The following is a 19,148-nucleotide window of genomic DNA, read 5'->3' as shown; positions in this document are numbered from 1 at the left end:
TGAAATTTATTGGTTAAGTTACACAATCAATGTTCAATCACACCATATGCAAATACGCTAAAATACATTCAAATTTTTTTCTGAGGTTTTTTTAGTAATGCCTTAATTGTTTTAAAATTCCATTTCCAACATTCTTCTGAAATTTGCTGATGTTCGAATGGTTCGCCAGACCTGATTCCTTTGTCACTGAGATGATTGGTTCGAAACCCGTAGCTTTCTTGAAGCAATTTTGAATTATCTGTTGGCTGACTTTTTGCCATGCTAGACAAGCCATTCACATAAGGTTACACCCCCCTCCCCCCCCCCCATCAATCACAGGATCTGCCTATGATTGACAAGATCCATCAACACAATGGGCAGTAACACAAATAATCCTTTCTTATAAGTTTCTTTCACCTCCAGAGAAAAACCAGAAAAGACATTTTTGCACAAAAGAAAAGGAATTTTTGTGTTTTCTTTTAACTACCATTGGGCTTGGCTTTCGAGATAGAGAGTGTTTCCAAAATTACTTTGATACAGAGAGGTGAAAATTCATTGATTTAGTACAGACAATGCAATGATTTTCTTTTTCATTTTTTGAGAAATAGTTTTCGAGAAATAAAAGTTTCACACTGTATAATGCTTTCCTAAATATGTATTTTATAAATATATACTTATTGTGATTTTGAAATAGTGTAAATTATGGGACTTGAATCATAATATGGATTTAAAATATTTTCTTACAGTACACAACTGTAATAACTGTAAGATCACTTGAATTTAAAAAAAAAAATAGAGTATCTGTTTTATTTTGTTTCTGAAAGTATTTTAATACAAGGGGAGACTCAAAAAGAAACAGGATTTTTTTTTTCTGAAAGGAAGAAGGACATTTTTCACATGTGCTCTCACTAGGTTCCTGTAGGTGACTTCATCTTCTGCATCATTTGACCATGAAGCATTTTTTAGGAAAGGTTTATGAACTCATTGTGATTTTTTGTGAGCCTATATTATTTAACTTTGCTGATTTTTCAATGACAGACCTATAAAATGTGTATGGACCGTGTTCTTTTAGGGAAAACTGCAGGAGAAAAAGTGGTTGAAAACTATCTAAGTTTATTGACATAAGCTTCAAGAAACTCCAGTCATTGCTTTCAATTCATGGATCACTTGACAATGACCTAACATCATTGCATCACAAATTTTTTGAAAGTCTTCATTTGTTCAATTTGTTGAAGAATGCACAGATTGTGATAAGTCTTCAGGTGATATGTCACAACATTTGAATAAAGAAAATCCTTTGTAAGCCCTTGCTTGACTGAAAGCTTTTTTATGAGCTTCTTCCAGCATCCTGACAGTTTCTTCTGCTGTTTTCTGTAAGAAGAAATAAAAGTTCATACAATTTTATTTATATTTTCATTATTATACTTTTTGTTTAATATTTTACTTATATATTCTTATTTGAAAGAGCATACAATTTTCTTTTAAATCTGCCACAAAAAAAATTGTGAAAGCTCATGGCAAAATTTCTGATTTTTCTACTTTTTTTCAAGTAAATTGCTTGGTCAAGTGATGCAGAGGATAGCCATGTACATATGCCAAGTGAGAGCAGACAGCAGTAATACCTCCCTCTTTTCCAAAGAAAAAAATTCTCATTACTCCTGGCCCTCTTCTTATGTGCTTTGAGAAATACTTGAATCAAATTAAGAGTTTCACTTGATTTTTTTTCAGCTCCTCACACATAAATGGCATGAGCTTCTGGTACTCACAACTTGTGCCTTTCAAGCCATTCATGGCTCACCCACTGGTGACATCAATCAAGCTGTAGCTTCAGCTCTCTCCTCACTGAGAGAGTGTCTCACAATCATGGTTGGTGTTCCAGTAGGACTTGAAGAGCTACAAGAAGTAGGACCTTTGGTCCAAAGGCTTGCTGTATTAGCTGATAGCTTCAGAAGATCTGGTCTTTGTATAGAAGAGTATGTCTGTTTGAAGGTGATCATTATGCAGTCACCAGGTATATGAATTAAATCACTGATAGTTAACCATGCTAAAAGGTGTATAAATTACAAATTTATTACCTCAATAATACTTCCATAGGGGTTCTCAAACTGTGCGCAATGGCATCCTGGTGCTCCTCCAACCTTTGTCAGGGGCGCCAAGGAGCAGTGACCATGACAAAGGTTTTTTCAAAAATATACTTTGTTAAACAGCTCTGGGGAGTTGGCAGAGCTTGCAGATAAGCATTGAATAGGAAAAAAGGACGCTGTGGGTGGGAAAAGTTTGGGAACCCCTGCAATAACATATAATTCATATAATTATTGTAATATTTCTTTCATAATAAGTATAAAAGAATTAATAATAATAATTCTTTGTACATAATTAAAATTGAAAATGCTTCTTTACATATTACTGTATGAGATTTTGATTTACATTAGTGCAAAGATATTTTTACATGAAATATTCCTATATGCATATAAATATACATTCATTTGAAATATCTATAGAAAAATTCATGAATCTTTTGATATTACATGAACTGGCCATGAACAACAACAAAATAAAGTCAGATGCAGTCATTGGCATATGCAGGGGGGGTTTATCTGAAACCCCCGAGCCAATATTATAGTGTTATTTTACACTCACTTCACTTCTGAGATATAGATGACAGCACTGAAAAATCATACACAACACTAGATACGCACTCAGACTATTAGGTACACACACTTACACTTCCGGCACAACTCACTAGGTAGTAAATTGCCTATGGCGATAGACCTGAGTTGTGCTCGGTTTCAAAAAGAAAAAAGTGTTATTTTACAGGAAAAACTTAACCCCCCCCCCCCGCCCTCAGAAGGAAAAAAATCTGAAACCACCTCAAGAAAGTTCTGCGTACGCCTATGCAAGGGCGTAGCGAGGGGGGGGGGACTTGGGGGTCTGGTCCCCCCCCCCCCGAACGAAATTTCTGGCTACGCCCCTGCGCCTATGTTATACAAATGCAGGGTCAGACTTCAGCAGGTGTAAAGGCTGCAGCCACACCATGCCACAAAATATTAGGAGTCATTCAACAGTATGAAAACACATTGACTACATATAATAGTATTTGATTTTGACTTAAACTGCTTATAAAAGCTTTGGCTTAAAATTCTATCCATTTACACACATATATATTACATTGAAAATATATGTCTTACACCTTTCAACAAAACTAATAAGGCTGCTACACTCATTAAAATTTACCTGCCAGGTGTATATTAGGAGCATCCTGAAAAATCACGCTAAGGCTTATTTTTTGGTATAATAACTCTACTAATCTTTTTGAATATGATGGTTATGCAAAAATCGACAAAAAAATTGCAACTTCATAAAACATTTCTTTTGGTGGTGTAGTCAATCCATACAGGAAGTTCGATTTAGATTTTCAGTACCAAATGAGGCGGGCATGTGTCCGTGCCCACCAGAAATACTTTTTGCTTCATTCGGTCTGCAGCCTCAAGCCTCAAATGTACCGGTTGTTTATTTATGGCCAAGATTACACAAAAAAGTTTGATAAAAAATCTTTTACAAAACAAAAACAACCATTAAGTCTATTGGTTACATTCACTCAAATGTAACAGATATACCTATTGGTTGCATTTCTTAAGTTTTATAAGAGCTTTTTCTAAAAATTTTATTGTGTAATACTGGCCATATGTTGTTTTTTCATTTATCATCAGAAATGCTGCGAGTAATGATTTTCTTCCTTTTCTTTGATAAAAGTTGAAGTCTCAAACTTATCTGTTTACATAGGTGTTCACCACTCGTCCAAGGATGCCTATTTGAGTGTTAACAAAAATTTAATTTTTGCTTACATTATAACTTATTTCAAGTACAAATTTCAATATCATTTATTTTTGTTTGATAATAGATAATAGTAAAACCATTCTCTCATTTTATATATAACTCAATGCATCCATCATGTGTTGCAATGACATACTAAATGTGTCTCATTGGCAATTTTAGCTAGGGCTTATTTTCAGGGTAGGGCTTATATTGGGAGCATCCTGAAAAATCATGCTAGATCTTATTTTCTGGAAAACACTGTACTTGTTTAGGTAAACTTAACCAGGAAAACCTGAATGTGTGTAGTTTGGGCCAAGTATACAGATATTGTTGTAAAGGGTTTAAAAAAAATTTCTATCATTGGTTGCAAAATATCTAAAATAAGCCCAAATTGTTTGGTGGTCATTTTCCATTTAACATGCTGTTTTACTTGATGTTCACTTGGGCATCTTCAGAGGAGACATTACTGATATGTGCTGATAAGATTCTCTTGATACATTGGAAATACATCTTTCTCATATTTTTAGTGAGGCTGAAAATCTACAAGCAATCTATACTTGAGCTTTCCATTGTTTGCACAAGAAATACTAAAAAAAATGTCCTAATTAAAAGTTTTTTTTTGGACACTGAGTTCTTACAAAACTAAAAAAAAACCATTTATCAATGTTTATTCAAAATACTTGACCATAATTTATTTCAAGAAAAATTCCTCTATTCTAGTTCAATCATTAATCAGTGAGAAAAAAACTCTGAATTTTAAACAGTGCATTTAATTATTAATTTAAATTATATGACTTATAGTTATTTTTTACTTGATTTAATTCCAATAAATCTAACAAAATTAGGTTCTTATTTTTAAATTATTTTCAATTGTTGGAGTTTTCACATTTGGTATGAAAAAAAATACATATATTTTATAATTATGAATCTTAATTTTTTTAAACTAAGTGCCTATGCCAGTGCAAAATTTTTGTTTAAATAATTTATGAATTGTCAATGATATTTATTTGTTTGATTGAAATTTTAATATATTTAAAATACTTGGAAGAAATTCCAGAACTGATTTAATAATTTACAATCAAATAACTTGATGTTATACTCTAACTTGATTAAATATTTTTTTCCCACAACTTATTGATGTATAAATTTTTTTTTTCTTAGATCAAATTAAAGATCATAAAGAACTGGAAGCAATTCATGAACGTTACATGACTGCTTTAAGAGTGTTTGTTGAACATCGGTTTCCTCAACAACCTTCTAGGTTTGCTGAGTTATTAAGCTGTATTCCAGAAATTCAAGCTGCAGCAAGTTTAGTCGTCCAGAGTAAAATGTTTTATGTGCCTCTGCTTCTCAATACCAGCCTTAATAAGTGACTTGCAGAATATCTGTTTTGATAAGTGCTGATTTTATACAACACTGCTGCAGATTTTGTGGCACAAACCTTTCATAAACATCCTATAGTCTTTCATAGTCAGGAAGCGTATTCATTGATTATGTGATAGTGACAAGAGCAATTCAATCAGAAGATATGTGTTCAAAAAACTGTATGGGTTGGAGTGCGAACAAAAGATATGCCTGTTAAAAAAAATATCATATTGCCTTCTAAATGGCAACAATATCAAGGCATCATCTGTGTGTTCAGTCATTATTGCTTACTAATAGGGCATGTTCCATCTCTTATGTTTTAATGTAGTTGTTTTCAAGCTTGATTAAAGAATTGCAAAAGATTGAAGATTTTGCACAGAGGGTATTGTGTGATGTATAAAAAAGTTATTTTTGTTTTGTTTTTGCACTGAAAACAGTTGAATACTTATTGTACAAGCCTCATCACTGCCATTATGATGACTATATCCATATTGTAATGTATACTGATGGTTCAGCCTTATACGAATGAAACTATGTGTGAACTATGTTGCGAAGAAAAAATTTGTAGTTGGAGTTTGTGAAGATTTAGAATTTCCATGTTGTGTGACAAAAAGTTGTTTGGATGAAAATATTCATTGTTCAAGCTTGGTTTGGAAGGTGCTTGGATAAAAACATTGCCAAAGACTGGCCAAAAGTTGTTCAGAAAATATGTGAAGCATAATCATAATCATCATCACATGCTTCCACAGTTTCTTGTCTGCTACATGTATAAGATGACAGTTGATCCCGGTTATTTGTATGAGTTTTTGTTAGCTTATGTACTCTGTTAAAAGGTTTTGAAAGATTTCAAAGTGAGCTTTAATGAGAAATGTTTATGCTTGGAATGTTTATATAGGAAAAGGGTTTCTGAAGTGTAATATAGCTTATGACTGTACATCAGCATGAGAAAAATGCAAATAAAGCATATGTATTAGTATTGATAAAGAAACTGGGATGATGTTTTGAATGGTCTTTTATCTCATGCCACTGCATGCCTCAGGTATAGTTTGATACAGAGCAAAATAGATTACTTTATAGCATAGTGCACTTAAAAAAGATTTAATTTATTGTACAAAAGTGATTTATATTTAATTAATGAAATTACTTTATCATACTTTTAAAAAGTTGCCAGGAAGTTATCTATTCACTATCTTGATTTTCACAAATCAATTATACTTTCAAACTTTGCATAGGTTATGGGTATTATATGCATATATGACCCATTTTGCCTAATGTCATAAAAGTTTTAAGTGAACATTTTGTCCTCATTTTCAAAAATAAAATTGCCTCGGTAAATTTAGTTCCTGATGTTCTCTTTAACACAATGTCTCATCCAACCACAATTTTTTCTGGAATACCAGTTTCAGTAGCTGGTTATCAAATTATACATATAGTATCCTCAGCTATATAACTAGTATCTCAAAATATTATATATTTAATAAATCTCTTTTTTGTACAATTTTAATGGAATTGTTTTAAAAAGAACATAACAAAGAAAGCACATTCATGACTATATTTCTTTGTCTTTGTTGTAGATCTGATATGCAACAATAAAAACCTAGGGTCAAAACTCGTAGTCTTTTTAAATATAAATACAGTCAAATTCAGTTATAACATACCCTCCCCCAGGTGATTAGAGAAGTGTATGTAATAACCGACATGTATGCTATAAGCGAGGTCTTGAAATTAGCTTACATAGCAATAGCATATATGCAAAAAATGCATTATTGATATTATCATGGACAAAATAAGCTTATGCAGCACAGAATTGAAGTGTAATATAGCATGAATATAGTTTTTGATTGATATCTGAAAAGTTTTTAAAATTTATTAGAAAAACAAAATATACAACAACATGAATTATGGAACATTTATGGAAATGTTAATGATTTTTTTGAGTTTATGCCTACAGTTTTCTTTTGATATTGACAGTATTGTACAATTTTAAAATTCAGAAAAAAAATTCCCACTGATGTTTATGAATTTTATATGCACGCACGCACACACACACACCACAATCAATAATTTTCATTTCATTTAATTTTAATTCGAAAGAAGTGAGTCTTATTTTACTTTGTAACTTACTGCAACTTATTGTAACACATTGTAACAACTAGTATGGGATCTTCGATCTCCTTGGTTGTTTTTTTTTTTTAGTTATTTGTATTTTATACTGTAGAAAAAAGATAAATAAATAAATAATACACTTGAATTAGCATAGCTTTTCAACAGTGAGTGAGTTGATGTATAAAAATTGTTCTTTTATCATCTCTATCCATAAAAAGATCACAAAGTAACAAAAACAAGTAAAAATTCAATAATTCTAAAAGTATATGCCATACAGTTTGCACAGAAAGACAGAATTTAAAATTTTATTGTCAAAATAGTTACATTTATTACCGACAGGTCGCGCTAAAGTTTAAAAAATCAGTGTCATCTGTTGAGAAATGTAACTATTTCAGCAATGTAATTTCTCGTTTATTGAAAGAATTTAGGTCTTTTTGGAGAAAACGTCAAGATATATCACCATCATACAATGAATGTTATACAAAAAAAAAGTCTGTTTTTGACTATATTTTTCTAGGGTTTCTTTTTGCAGTATGTTGTATCCGGATTACTTTCTCGGTTAAGATCATTCATTTGTGGCATGTTTTATATCCACAGTGTATGTTTTAAGCAGGGTATATTATAATAGAGGTAAAAATATATAGATATGAATGGGACAAATTTCAAGGATTACACAACTGTATGTTATATCCACGGTGTATGTTATATCTGGGGTATGTTATAAGTGTACTTGACTGTACTTTAATACAGAATAAAAATTCATACTGACAATATAATTCTTTCTGGTGATTAAGCCATGGTTGAGAGTTCAGAACTAAACCAGATATTTTAAGTACATCTGCAGCAGTTATCTTCAATGGGTAGTGGTAAATGAACAAACATAAACAAGTGTGTTTTGATTGCTATGTCTCAACTGTATTTTTTCTTTTTTTACCTTACCTAAAGTTAAACACATTATTACAGTAATAAAGTAATTTACTTAAAAGTAATTTAAGTAAATTACTCACCTGCAGCCAGTAATTTACTTAAATTACTGGGTGCAGGTGAGACATATATTCTTTTAAATAATCTGTTTTATGGTCACTTGACATCATGATCAGAAATAGATCAGATTAGAACCTATATTTGTAAATACAACGGCGTTTTTTAAACAAAGAATTCTCTCTCTCTCTCAAAGCCCGCCAAAAAAAGAAATCAAAATGATGAAGTCAGTATATTTCTTAAAATTATTACAAGTGAATGTCAAACATTTTATTACATCAATCTTATCTGACAAATATGACTGTTTGATAAAACATATTAAAAAAAATTGCCAAGTTATTTTCACACCAACTATCTGTTTTTTATATGATTTATGATCAAAATTTTAACACTACCAACAGTGTCAAGCTAAACAAGCTGGTATTATGAAAGAGTAAAAGAAAATTTATTTATATGTACCTCTATCTGTTTGTAGTGTTGGTGGTACTTATAACAAACTTTACCCATTTATTGATTTATATATATATTTTTTTTTTGTAATATCGTATTTTAAGTTTCTCTACTCTTTATATACACATCACTATTTGTCTTTTAGAAATTTGGCAATCAAATAGTATAACAATGCATGCATTTTTCCTCAACTCTTTTTTCTATTATCACTTTCTTCTATGCAGTTTTTCTATTGTATTTTCTAAACTTATGATGTTTTGAAATGAATTTTAATACTTTAAATCAAATCTCAGCTTGAAAAATAATAATCCTTCTTTTTTCTTCCCCTGGTGTTTATGACTGCAAAATTTCATGAAAAATTATCACACACACACACAGAATGAGGTGCTCACTGAAATCCTGTGATATAATATGCAAATCACTCCATATGTAGCATCAAATATAACTCACTGATAAAGAGAAGAGTATGATATGTTGCTATATGATAATATGCAGTTTTAAAAAAAATTTCAAGTTTTCAGCAATGACTGTGGTGATCATAATTATTTTTTGTCCAGGGATGTAAGAGAACAAGCATATACAGGGTGAATCCAACCTATTCTGCCAAATAAAAGGAGGTGATAGATGAGCCCAAGTAGATAATGAAACAACCTAATAACCCTGTCCTATCTTGAACTATTTTCGAGTTATGGTGGATAATCAATTATGGAAAAAAATGTGTGAAGTCTGAAAAACCTCATATTTGGGACGTTTTTGAGAAACCTACACACAAACTATGCACATATTTGGGAAGCACAAAAAAAAGCCTATAAGGTCACACCAATTTCATTGAAATATCTGTATTTAATGGCAAGCTACAGGTGCTGAAAGATTGGCAAAGTTCAAAATTGAATTGTCACCAAAATTTTCAATTGCTAATTCTGCCAACACCCTTCTATTAACAATTTGTCAAATTTTCTAAAACCTTATTCATTCTACTAGCTTTTGAAAGAGAATATAATAAACAAAATTGGTTATCTAGTTCAGGAGAAATTTAGTCGTTTATTTGCAGTATATCATTGAAATCTGTGTTAGTTGAAGTAATTTTAGTAGGTTTTGGCAACAATTCAATTTTTCACTTCACCAACCTCTCAGCACTTGTAGTTGGCCATTAAATACAGATATCTCCTGTAGACAGAGGTAGTGCCACTTTATAGGATTTTTGTACAAAATCAAATTGTCGCCAAAATCTGTAACCACCAATCAGGGCCATCTTAAGACCATCATGGGCCCCTGGGCCAAGTGATTTTTCTAAGGCTCTACTTGTCAAATTCTCGAGAAATTAAACTACTTCTCATTTTTCTGAGGCCCTCTTCTCTTGAGGCCGCCGGACTGTGCCCGGGTGAGCCCATGCATTAAGACATCACTGCCGTCAATTCCAAATTTCCATCGAATATCTACTTTGACAAACACTTATTTCAGTGATGTATTGCAAACAAAAAACTAAATTTCTCTTGAACCAGAAAACCGATATGATTTTTTGGAAGCTGGTGGAATGGACAAGTTTTTGCCAAATTTGTCCAATTCTAGCAAGAAGGGTACTTGCAGAATTGGCGATTAAAATTTTTGGCGGCAATTTGATTTTGAACTTTGCCAATCTTTCAGCACTTGTGGCCAACACCAGCTATAGCAGTCTGCTATAGCTGGTGTTGTAGCTCACCATCCATCATCATCATCAACCATTTTCAATCCACTGCTGGATGAAGGTCTCCTCTAAATTTTTCCATTCTGCTCTGTCTGATGCTTTAGCCATTCAGTTGACTCCTGCCACATTCCTTATCTCGTCAATCCATCTTGCATGGGGACGCCTTCTTGGACGTTTAACACCACGGAGTACCAATCTAGAATACTTGTGGTGCATCTGTTGTCCTGTCTTCTTGCAATATGTCCAGCCCATTTCCAATTCAAACCTTTAATTCTTTCCATGATATCGTATACCTTCGTATGGTTCCTCATTCAAGTGATTCGTTTTCTGTCTCTCCTTGTGATGCCTAGCATACATCTTTTCATGCTCCTTTGTGTTGTCTGTAGCCTTTGTATCGTCTTGCTTGTGAGTGTCCATGTTTCAACTGCATAAGTCCGTGCTGGTAGCACACACTGGTTAAAAACTTTTCTTTTCAGGCATAATGGCATGTTACTCTTCAGAATTACACAGTTTTTGCCAAAAGTGCTCCATCTAATCCTGATCCTTCTGTTTATTTCATTAATGATTCTGTTGTCCATGGTAATTTATTGTTCCAGGTATACTTTCTACTTCTTCTATCTCTGTGTTGTTGAGCAAGATTGTTCTCTTCAATGCAAAGGGCTTGAACATAACTTTAGTCTTTTGCAGATTCATTTTCAAGCCCACCTGAATACTTGCCTTCGCCAATTCTTGTATCATTTCTTCTAGTTCGTCTGGATTACTGCTGATAACAATGTCATCTGCAAAACACAAATGGTTGAGAAATTCTCCATTTACTTTAATTCCTTTTTTATCCCAATCCAGTTTTCTGAATACTTCTAAAACAGCGGTAAAGAGTTTTGGTAAAAAAGTATCACCCTGTCTGACTCCTTTTCTGAGTTTATTTCTTTTTAGAGGGTTTTTAGCCATAATCCTCCACGCTGGCCAGTGCTGGTTGGAGAAAGCCCATCCGCATCCGTTCACCACATGTTAAACATGGCTACTTACAGGCTGCACCACGAGAAGGTGAGGATTGGGCTTTAAGCCTCTACTCCTAGTTGATTCCTTCAAGTCCTCATAATGAAGCAATTAAAGGGTCTTCTCCTACTTAACAAGTAAAGGCTTGCAACAGCCCTGCTTGCCATTAAAGCCAGATACTTTGATGAAATCGGTGTCACGTTATGACATTTTTTTCTGCTCTTTCCAAATGTGTGCTTAGTTTGCATATAGATCTTTTAGAAACTTCACAAATTCTGGTTTTTTCAGACTTGACACATTTTTTTCCCATAATCAATTATCCACCATAACTCGAAAATGGTTTGAAAAAGGACAGGGTGTTGGTGGGGTGTTTTCATGATCTACTTGGGCTTGTCTATCACCTCCTTTTGCTTGGCAGAATAGGACGGATTCATCCTGTATAACACAAGGGTGACAGACAATTGAGAATAATTAAAAAATCAGTAAAAAAACACAAGGGCTTACTTATCAAAACCATCAAGTTATCATTCATTCATAAATCTTTTTCAATAATAGATTTCACTGTGGTGTGTTACTTGTGGCTGATGTCATTGACTGTGTATACCCTGGGAAAAACTGTCTTAGTATTAAGATCTATATTATTGGTATAATTTCTAGTCATCTTTTAATTTTAAACATTAGTTTAAAACATTGTTCTGTAATCAACAGTGTGATTATTTTTCCTGATATTTGCAAGTTTTTTTTCTTGGTTTATTTATTTATTTTATTTCTTTTTTTTTTCTTTTTTTTTTGCAGTACAAAAACGATGATGCAATTGTTATTGTATATCAATATCAGCATATTTAATGAATAATAAGTGAAATTAAAATAATGGCATTCGCTGGTTCTGTGAACTTGAGCAATTTTTGAGACATATACAAATTGTTTACAAATTTGTGCATTCATTCTGGTATTCTTAATAATCTTAAGCTATTCAACTTTCTTCAGACTGGCTTGTTAGATATTTCTCAACCAAATTTTGTTTTATAGAGGTTACTAATTATAAAATATTAAAAAATGAAGCTATACAAAAGCTCATACATTTGAATTAGATTTCTGTTTTCATGTGTCCCATCAAAAATAGTATAATCACTTTTGTATACAATTTTTATACTGTAATAAGTTTTATTATACATTATCATCATCATTTGGAGAAATTTTTTGACTGTAGAATGCAACATTTATGGTGCAATAAAGTTTGCTCTTTGACATTCGTGAGATATAAACAGCTTTGTCTCTGATTCAAAGCTTTTTTATACACTTATAGTAATTGGAATTTCATTTATTTTTGCATCTGAATAGCTTTGTTATAGGAATGTTGTTATGCTTACTTGCACATATTGATATTTGAAAGCCATAATTGTCATTTATATGTGGTCTTATATGATTTTTGGTCAAACCTATCATATTTCACAGAATGTCTTGCAATTTTCTGAGTTTTATAATTTAAAAAATAATTTATATTGTGTGGCAGTTTATTGCAAGAAATGAACCTATGAATTATTTTTTATAATGAATAAGCAAATAAAAGCTATAACTGATGGATACAAATTGAGTGAGATCTTCCAAAGTGTCTCCCTTGAAGTTTTTTTTCTGCTTAAGGCATTAAGCTTACTGCATAAGTAAGACACTTATATGTCTTTTTAGATACTGTAGTATTAATTAAAGTATAATATTTTAAAAATGTTACCCATTTTGAAATTAAAAGAAAAATACATAATTTTTGTTTTTGACTAATTTTTACGTTCAAATAATTTTTAAATCAAGTAGAAAAACTTTTATACAGAACTCTAAAAAAAAACAATTTACCAATAAATAAATTTACTTCAAATGATGATACAGTAAATATTTATTGTTTGTCCACCGAATCAAATTGAACCACAGGTCACTTCACATGACATATGTATTGCATAAACTGTGAAAGTTTGGTTTTCAAAAACAAAGCAAAAAAAAAAAAAAACCCCAAAACCATAGCCAATGGGAGGGGCTTTGGGGGCTGGTCACCCTACCACCTAAATGCAAGAAATTTTTAGGAGAAAAATAACTCACTTTAGGCAAAATTACAGAATTTAATTTATTGCCCTGTCAGTTTAGTTCTTTCCTGACTGAACAAATTCTTGGCTACAGCCTTGCGAAAATAGTATGATAACAACCTTTTTATTAGATGGATATACAGCTCCTGCATTTAACATCATACATGATAATTATATAGTTATATCAAAATATTTGTATGAATTAAAGAACAATAGTAACCGGTGATACATAATGTGCAATAAATATTAGCAAATGCAATGCTTGCATTGTATTAAAAATCATTAAGCAGAAATCACTAGCAGAAGCCGAAAAAAAGTTTTAAAAAGTCCATACCTATCTGAAGTGGACATCTCATATTGGCAATGGTCACATTAATGATCTAACATACTTAAATCAGTTGTTTTACTTTAACTTCCACACATAAAACATTGGAAACTTACATAATTGAGTTTAACCATTTGTTATTATCTAAAACAAACTTGTTTTTCATTTGTGAAACTTTTATAATTATTTTTTAATTAATTAAAAAATATAATTTCTACCTTTGAAATGAAATCATCTTTTTCATTCATAGTGTAGAAACTATTTCAGAAGTACTTGCGCATAGTTAAACTTATCTATGAGTTAAATTTTGTGTGTGTGTGTTTTTTGCACATTCTGTAGGTCAGCAGTTCTCCAGTTTTTTGAAGCATGGCCCCCTTTTTTACAAGAATTCTTTTTGTGTCCCCTCCCGCTAATTTGAATTGTTAAAAATGAATCAGTGACTGCATTTTCATTTGTTATCAAATTTGTTACCAGCGTTTTCTGCTGTTTCTGGATTTTGACTTTATTTGAGAGAGGTGTTAGAGAACATTTTGTAAATTTCAGTTTTGCCTCATATAATCAGCGAAACATGAGAGAGACCATCATTTCTAATTATCAGCTGTGTCTGTTTTACTTTCGACTACCAAGTACATATATAGATATTAAGTAGCTAAGTAAAGAGTCAAGGTGTTTTTCAAGTTTGACATACTTTTATTTGCATTGTAAAAGACGAAAATAAATGTCTTATTAAGGCACTTTAATTTTGAAAAATATTTTGCCACAACCCCCCTCCCCCCAGTTCATTTGACCCACACTTTTGGAACCACTGTTGTACATCATAGTTTTGATATTTTTGAAGTTTTTGAGTTTGAAGATGGAGTTTGGATTCATTGATTTTTTTTTTTTACTGAAAAATAAGTAACAGATTTACTGAAAGAAATTAAATGTTAAATGTTGCCACTGATTCATTTTATTCCAAGTTTTATTGGTTATCAGCTATCCTGAAAATTTGTGTATTTTCTCAGATCTTCATGATTTTGTAAAAAAAAAATGTGTTTGTCCAAACTATGTAATTAGAAATTGATCCACAGTTCACTAGTAACATTGAAAGCCGGTTTAAAAACTATTATGTTCATATTTGAATTTTTGCTGTTTTGATAGAATCAGAAATGCTAGTTTCCAGCAAGACATAATGAAAATTTAGTTTGAATCTATGTTTTATGTTCAGTTTTGTAAGTTTTTGTGCAGCAAATGATAATAGCTACATATTATTTATACATATTTCTCATAATGGCTCTCTTTCTGGAATCATTTTCTTTTATTTAGTAAGTGTAAATATACATAAAAAAGTTTCATAATTGATCATCAAATTTAATAACACAAATGTGTAAAATTAATTAAGCAACCACCAATGAAGAAATTCAATCGATATTTTAGATGTTGAATAATGATTATATCTAGAAAATGCTAAAAACTGATTAAATTCAATTTGATGATTTGCTGCGATGTATTCAAGAACTGTTCTTCATCAACAAGTTTTTTTCTTTTTATTTCATGAAGATGGAATTTATGAACAAACCTTTTGAATTATAAGGTGTCAGTATTTGCCCAATTTTTTTTATAGAAATACATTTCTATGAAAAATAAATATGTTTATATACAGGGTGTCCTGTAAGTGCTAGTATGGCCTTTATCTCATCAACCGCTCGTCATAGAAGTATGATTCCAATTTAAAAAATGCTCAACAGGCATTCAAAAATTACCATGTACCAGTTTTGAGAGTGAAAATACAGTATGTAACAAAATAAGAAAATCTAAATTTTTATACGTTACCGCCCCCCCCCCCTGTCCTTTAATTTTCAATTAGAAAGTTGTTGCCCTGGCTCTCCTGATGCCAACAAGAAAACTCCATTTTTCTAAGTGCAATATTCATAGGCATATTCAAATTTGAAAATAGAGGTAATTTGAGAAAGTGTGAACATTGTGCTAAATGCAGATAAAATGGGTTTTCCGCATTTAATGCTGTTCTTTCCCAAATTTTCTCCATTTTTCGAATATTTGTGTGAATATTGCAGTTAAAAACATGGATTTTTTTTTCGCATCAGGCGAGACAGGGCAACAACTTTCTAATTGGTAGTTAGAGGATAAGGGGAATAAATAAAATTTAGATTTTTCATTTTGTTGCACACTGTATTTTCACTCTCAAAACTGGTACAGGGTAGTTTTTGAATGCCTGTTGAGCACTTTTTAAAATTGGAATCATATCTTTACAATGAGATAAAGGCCCTGTTAGCACTTACAGGACACCCTGTATATTATCAGTATACATTGCATAAAAAATGCAAATCATGTTAAAGCAGTTATATTTCATGCAAGGTTTCTCTTGAGTGAAACAATATTGTGTTTTAGCCTCAATTTTTATAAAAAATAAGTATGAAAGTTTATTATACACACACACATATGAAGAAGTTGGAAATTTTGCATTTTATTTTTAAAAAAAAAGTTGTTTTGTATTTATAAGTCTACAGTTTTACACAAATATGTTGTTCAAAACTTAAAAGTAGCAGCTATGCACAATCACGTATTTCAATTTTTTTAACAATTATTTCTGCTGTTTATATCAGGGTGTCTCATTTCAGAGCATTCTCATATTTCTCTGGGTTTTTTTTTCTCCATCAAGTCCCTTCAATATGGACCAAATGTAAGATCAATAAATGTTTTATCATCTAATTGGATGGTGCATGATTTGTACCAATTTATAATTTTAATGTAGCTGGCAGGAAGTGATTGCTTCCACTAATGAGATGAAAATTGACTTGTATCATCATGTGAAACAAAGATAATATATCTGGCCTGTGATCACCAGGAAGTGCACTGACCATCGGCCGCTAGTCAAGCCAGGCAAATTTATAACCTGGTCTTTATTGTGTACATGTGTTTTTCTCTCTCTTTTTTAATGTCTTATATGTCACTAACTGAAATCAAGAACCTATGTGTGTGTGAGAGAGATTGATTTAAGTGAGAAAGAGTGTATGTTTACATAATTTTCTCACTTGCTATATGAAATTTATACACAATGTTTTTGGCCGAATATATGTGTGCTTCCTGTTTTTTTGTTTATTTTATTTTATTTTTTTTTTTTTTTGCTAATTAAACGATTCTTTATACATGTTTGTGTTTCCTTTTGACTTTCTCTCATGCATTTTGTTTCCCTAATTAGTGTTTCCCATCATGTAAAAAAGTAATAAATGACATGCTAAATGATTAAGATTATTGAAAATCAAATATAAGCCATGATCTTTCTAGCAGAAACAACATGTTACAATTAATTTACTCAAGTTACAAAGTTGAGATGAAAATCATGCATATCTGAAATTTTTCATAATTTCACTCTAGTATTTTCATCGAATCTAAAAACCTGAAACTTTTAATTTGCTAAAATCTTTAAACATTTTGATGATTCAACGGCACAATTGATAAAAACAAATCAGTGTTAAAGTTTGGAAAATAAATAGTATTTCATTTTCAATAGAATATATATACTTCGAAATATTACATATTTTCAATGCTAATGAAACCAAGTATTATTTATATACTTATTCATAATAACTGAAGAATATGATTTATATCTCAAAATTAAATTTATATTCCCAATTGAGTAAAAAAGGGCAGTCAAATCATGTTTTATTTAGCTTTGAAACTCTTACTAAGCTTATAAAGGAGTGATCAATGCCGTAGTGGTCAAGGGGGGACTTCGAGGTCTGGTCCCCCCCCCCCCCGAAATGTGAGAAAATGACCGAAAAAGGGGTAAAGATGGCCAAATCTATATTGTTCCATCACTTTTGTCCCCCCCCCCCCCGGAAGAAATTTCTGGTTCGGGCCTGGGAGGGATTCTTGGACCTTTATCCATTCCGCACCCCAATGCAATACGATTTACCTTTCCGCACCCCTTTGAATAATGTTTCCAATTTGTTAGAAAATTTAGTTTCTTATAATTAATTATTCATTAATTTTGATAAATTATTTTACACATTATTAAATTCACTTTTTGGCTATGGTTGTAGGTAGTTTTGACTTTTTTTTTAAATTAATTCAAAAAATAAGGAAATTTTTTTTAAAGTTTTTTCGAAATTTGAGATAAAAAGATTCAACGTATTGTTTTTTTACTCATCAATTCCTGCCAAACAACAATTTTATGTTTGGCTCCTGATTAAATTTTTTGCCGTTTTTCCTAAGGCGTGTTCATTAAGGAATTAAATCCAAACACAGCATGCTAATACCGGGCCGTAACCGGAATATTTTTTTGGTGAAGGGAGATCGGACAAGGCCGTAGCGTACCTTCTCTGGTCCCAGGGACATTTATTCAAAATAAATGTACATTTTCATGAGGCCCCCATTCGGCTCGGGGCCCCGGGACAGTGCCCCGGTTGCCCCAGCCTAGTTACGGCCTTGGTATCAGACCCCACTACTGTAAAATTTGATTATTTTATGACGGTATTTTTTTGTTTTCCTAAAACTTGCTGCATCCTAATATTTGCCTATAGGACAGTCGCCCCATCTAATTCTAGCGAAGTGCTTATAACACAAGGTACGAATGTACGAATCTAAACAAAATGCAAAATATTTTGGTTTTTGAGGAAATATTTTTCTTCAACCGAAATGAACACATACGATCGCTAACCGAACACGAAACTTCTGTCGTATGATTCATATTTTTAAACAATTCAAAAATTCAATTTTTCTCATCTCAATTCTCCTCAATAATCAGTCTCAGTATACAGGGTGGTAACTATCGACCGCCCAATAATTACACACGTGATTCTTGTGAAAAACTAATATGGAAATGTGTTTTCCGCTTTTTGATCTCACTGCACAATGATATAACCCTATGCAATCAAGAAAGTAAACCAGTTTCTTTTCCATCTTTTGTTGTTGTGTGCACACTTTTCAAATTTTTAAGGGGGTGTTAATTATATATATATTGATTTTATAAGGTTGCAGATGTTTTTGAGTTCATCCATAAGATTAAAAAAAGCTACTGCCACCCCGAAAATTCTGAAATTTTGCTGAAATGTGTTACTCGCCATGTTTAGTAAAATGCACTTCGGATTTCGAAGTTAACACTAGTATTTTTTGAAACAAATATTGAATATTTTCTCATATTTTTGAAAATTTATACATTTTTTCAAACTTTAAAATTCGTAAAATTCTAACAGATGATCAAACATTGAAGTTCGAGATTCATCTCACTAAAAAATGCCATATAAATATTTCTGCAAAATTTCATATATATATACACTACACACCAAAATGATGAAATTTTGCAGAAATATTTATATGGCATTTTTTAGTGTGTAATATATATATATGTGTGTGTGTGTGTATATATATATAT

The 19,148-nt window shown here is 31.6% G+C and overlaps 1 protein-coding gene across 5 annotated transcripts in view; it reads left to right on the top strand.

Moving 5' to 3' along the window:
• The window catches only part of LOC149067624 (hormone receptor 4-like), a 189,066-nt gene extending 172,146 nt beyond the window's left edge, over positions 1–16,920 (top strand). For all 5 annotated transcript variants that reach the window (XM_089252433.1, XM_089252431.1, XM_089252430.1 and 2 more), the window contains 2 exons: positions 1,708–1,990; positions 4,957–16,920. In XM_089252433.1, coding sequence (XP_089108559.1) covers positions 1,708–1,990; positions 4,957–5,168 — 495 coding nt within the window. In that variant the 3' untranslated portion in view covers positions 5,169–16,920. The remainder of the gene's footprint in view (positions 1–1,707; positions 1,991–4,956) is intronic.
• The last annotated feature ends 2,228 nt before the right edge of the window (positions 16,921–19,148 follow it).

The sequence above is a fragment of the Pholcus phalangioides genome, unplaced genomic scaffold, assembly GCF_987345545.1.
Source record: "Pholcus phalangioides strain wild (caught in Gottingen) unplaced genomic scaffold, Ppha-v1.0 ptg000029l_1, whole genome shotgun sequence".
In the NCBI taxonomy this organism is placed as follows: Eukaryota; Metazoa; Arthropoda; class Arachnida; order Araneae; family Pholcidae; genus Pholcus; species Pholcus phalangioides.
This window is presented reverse-complemented; position numbering and strand designations above follow the sequence as displayed.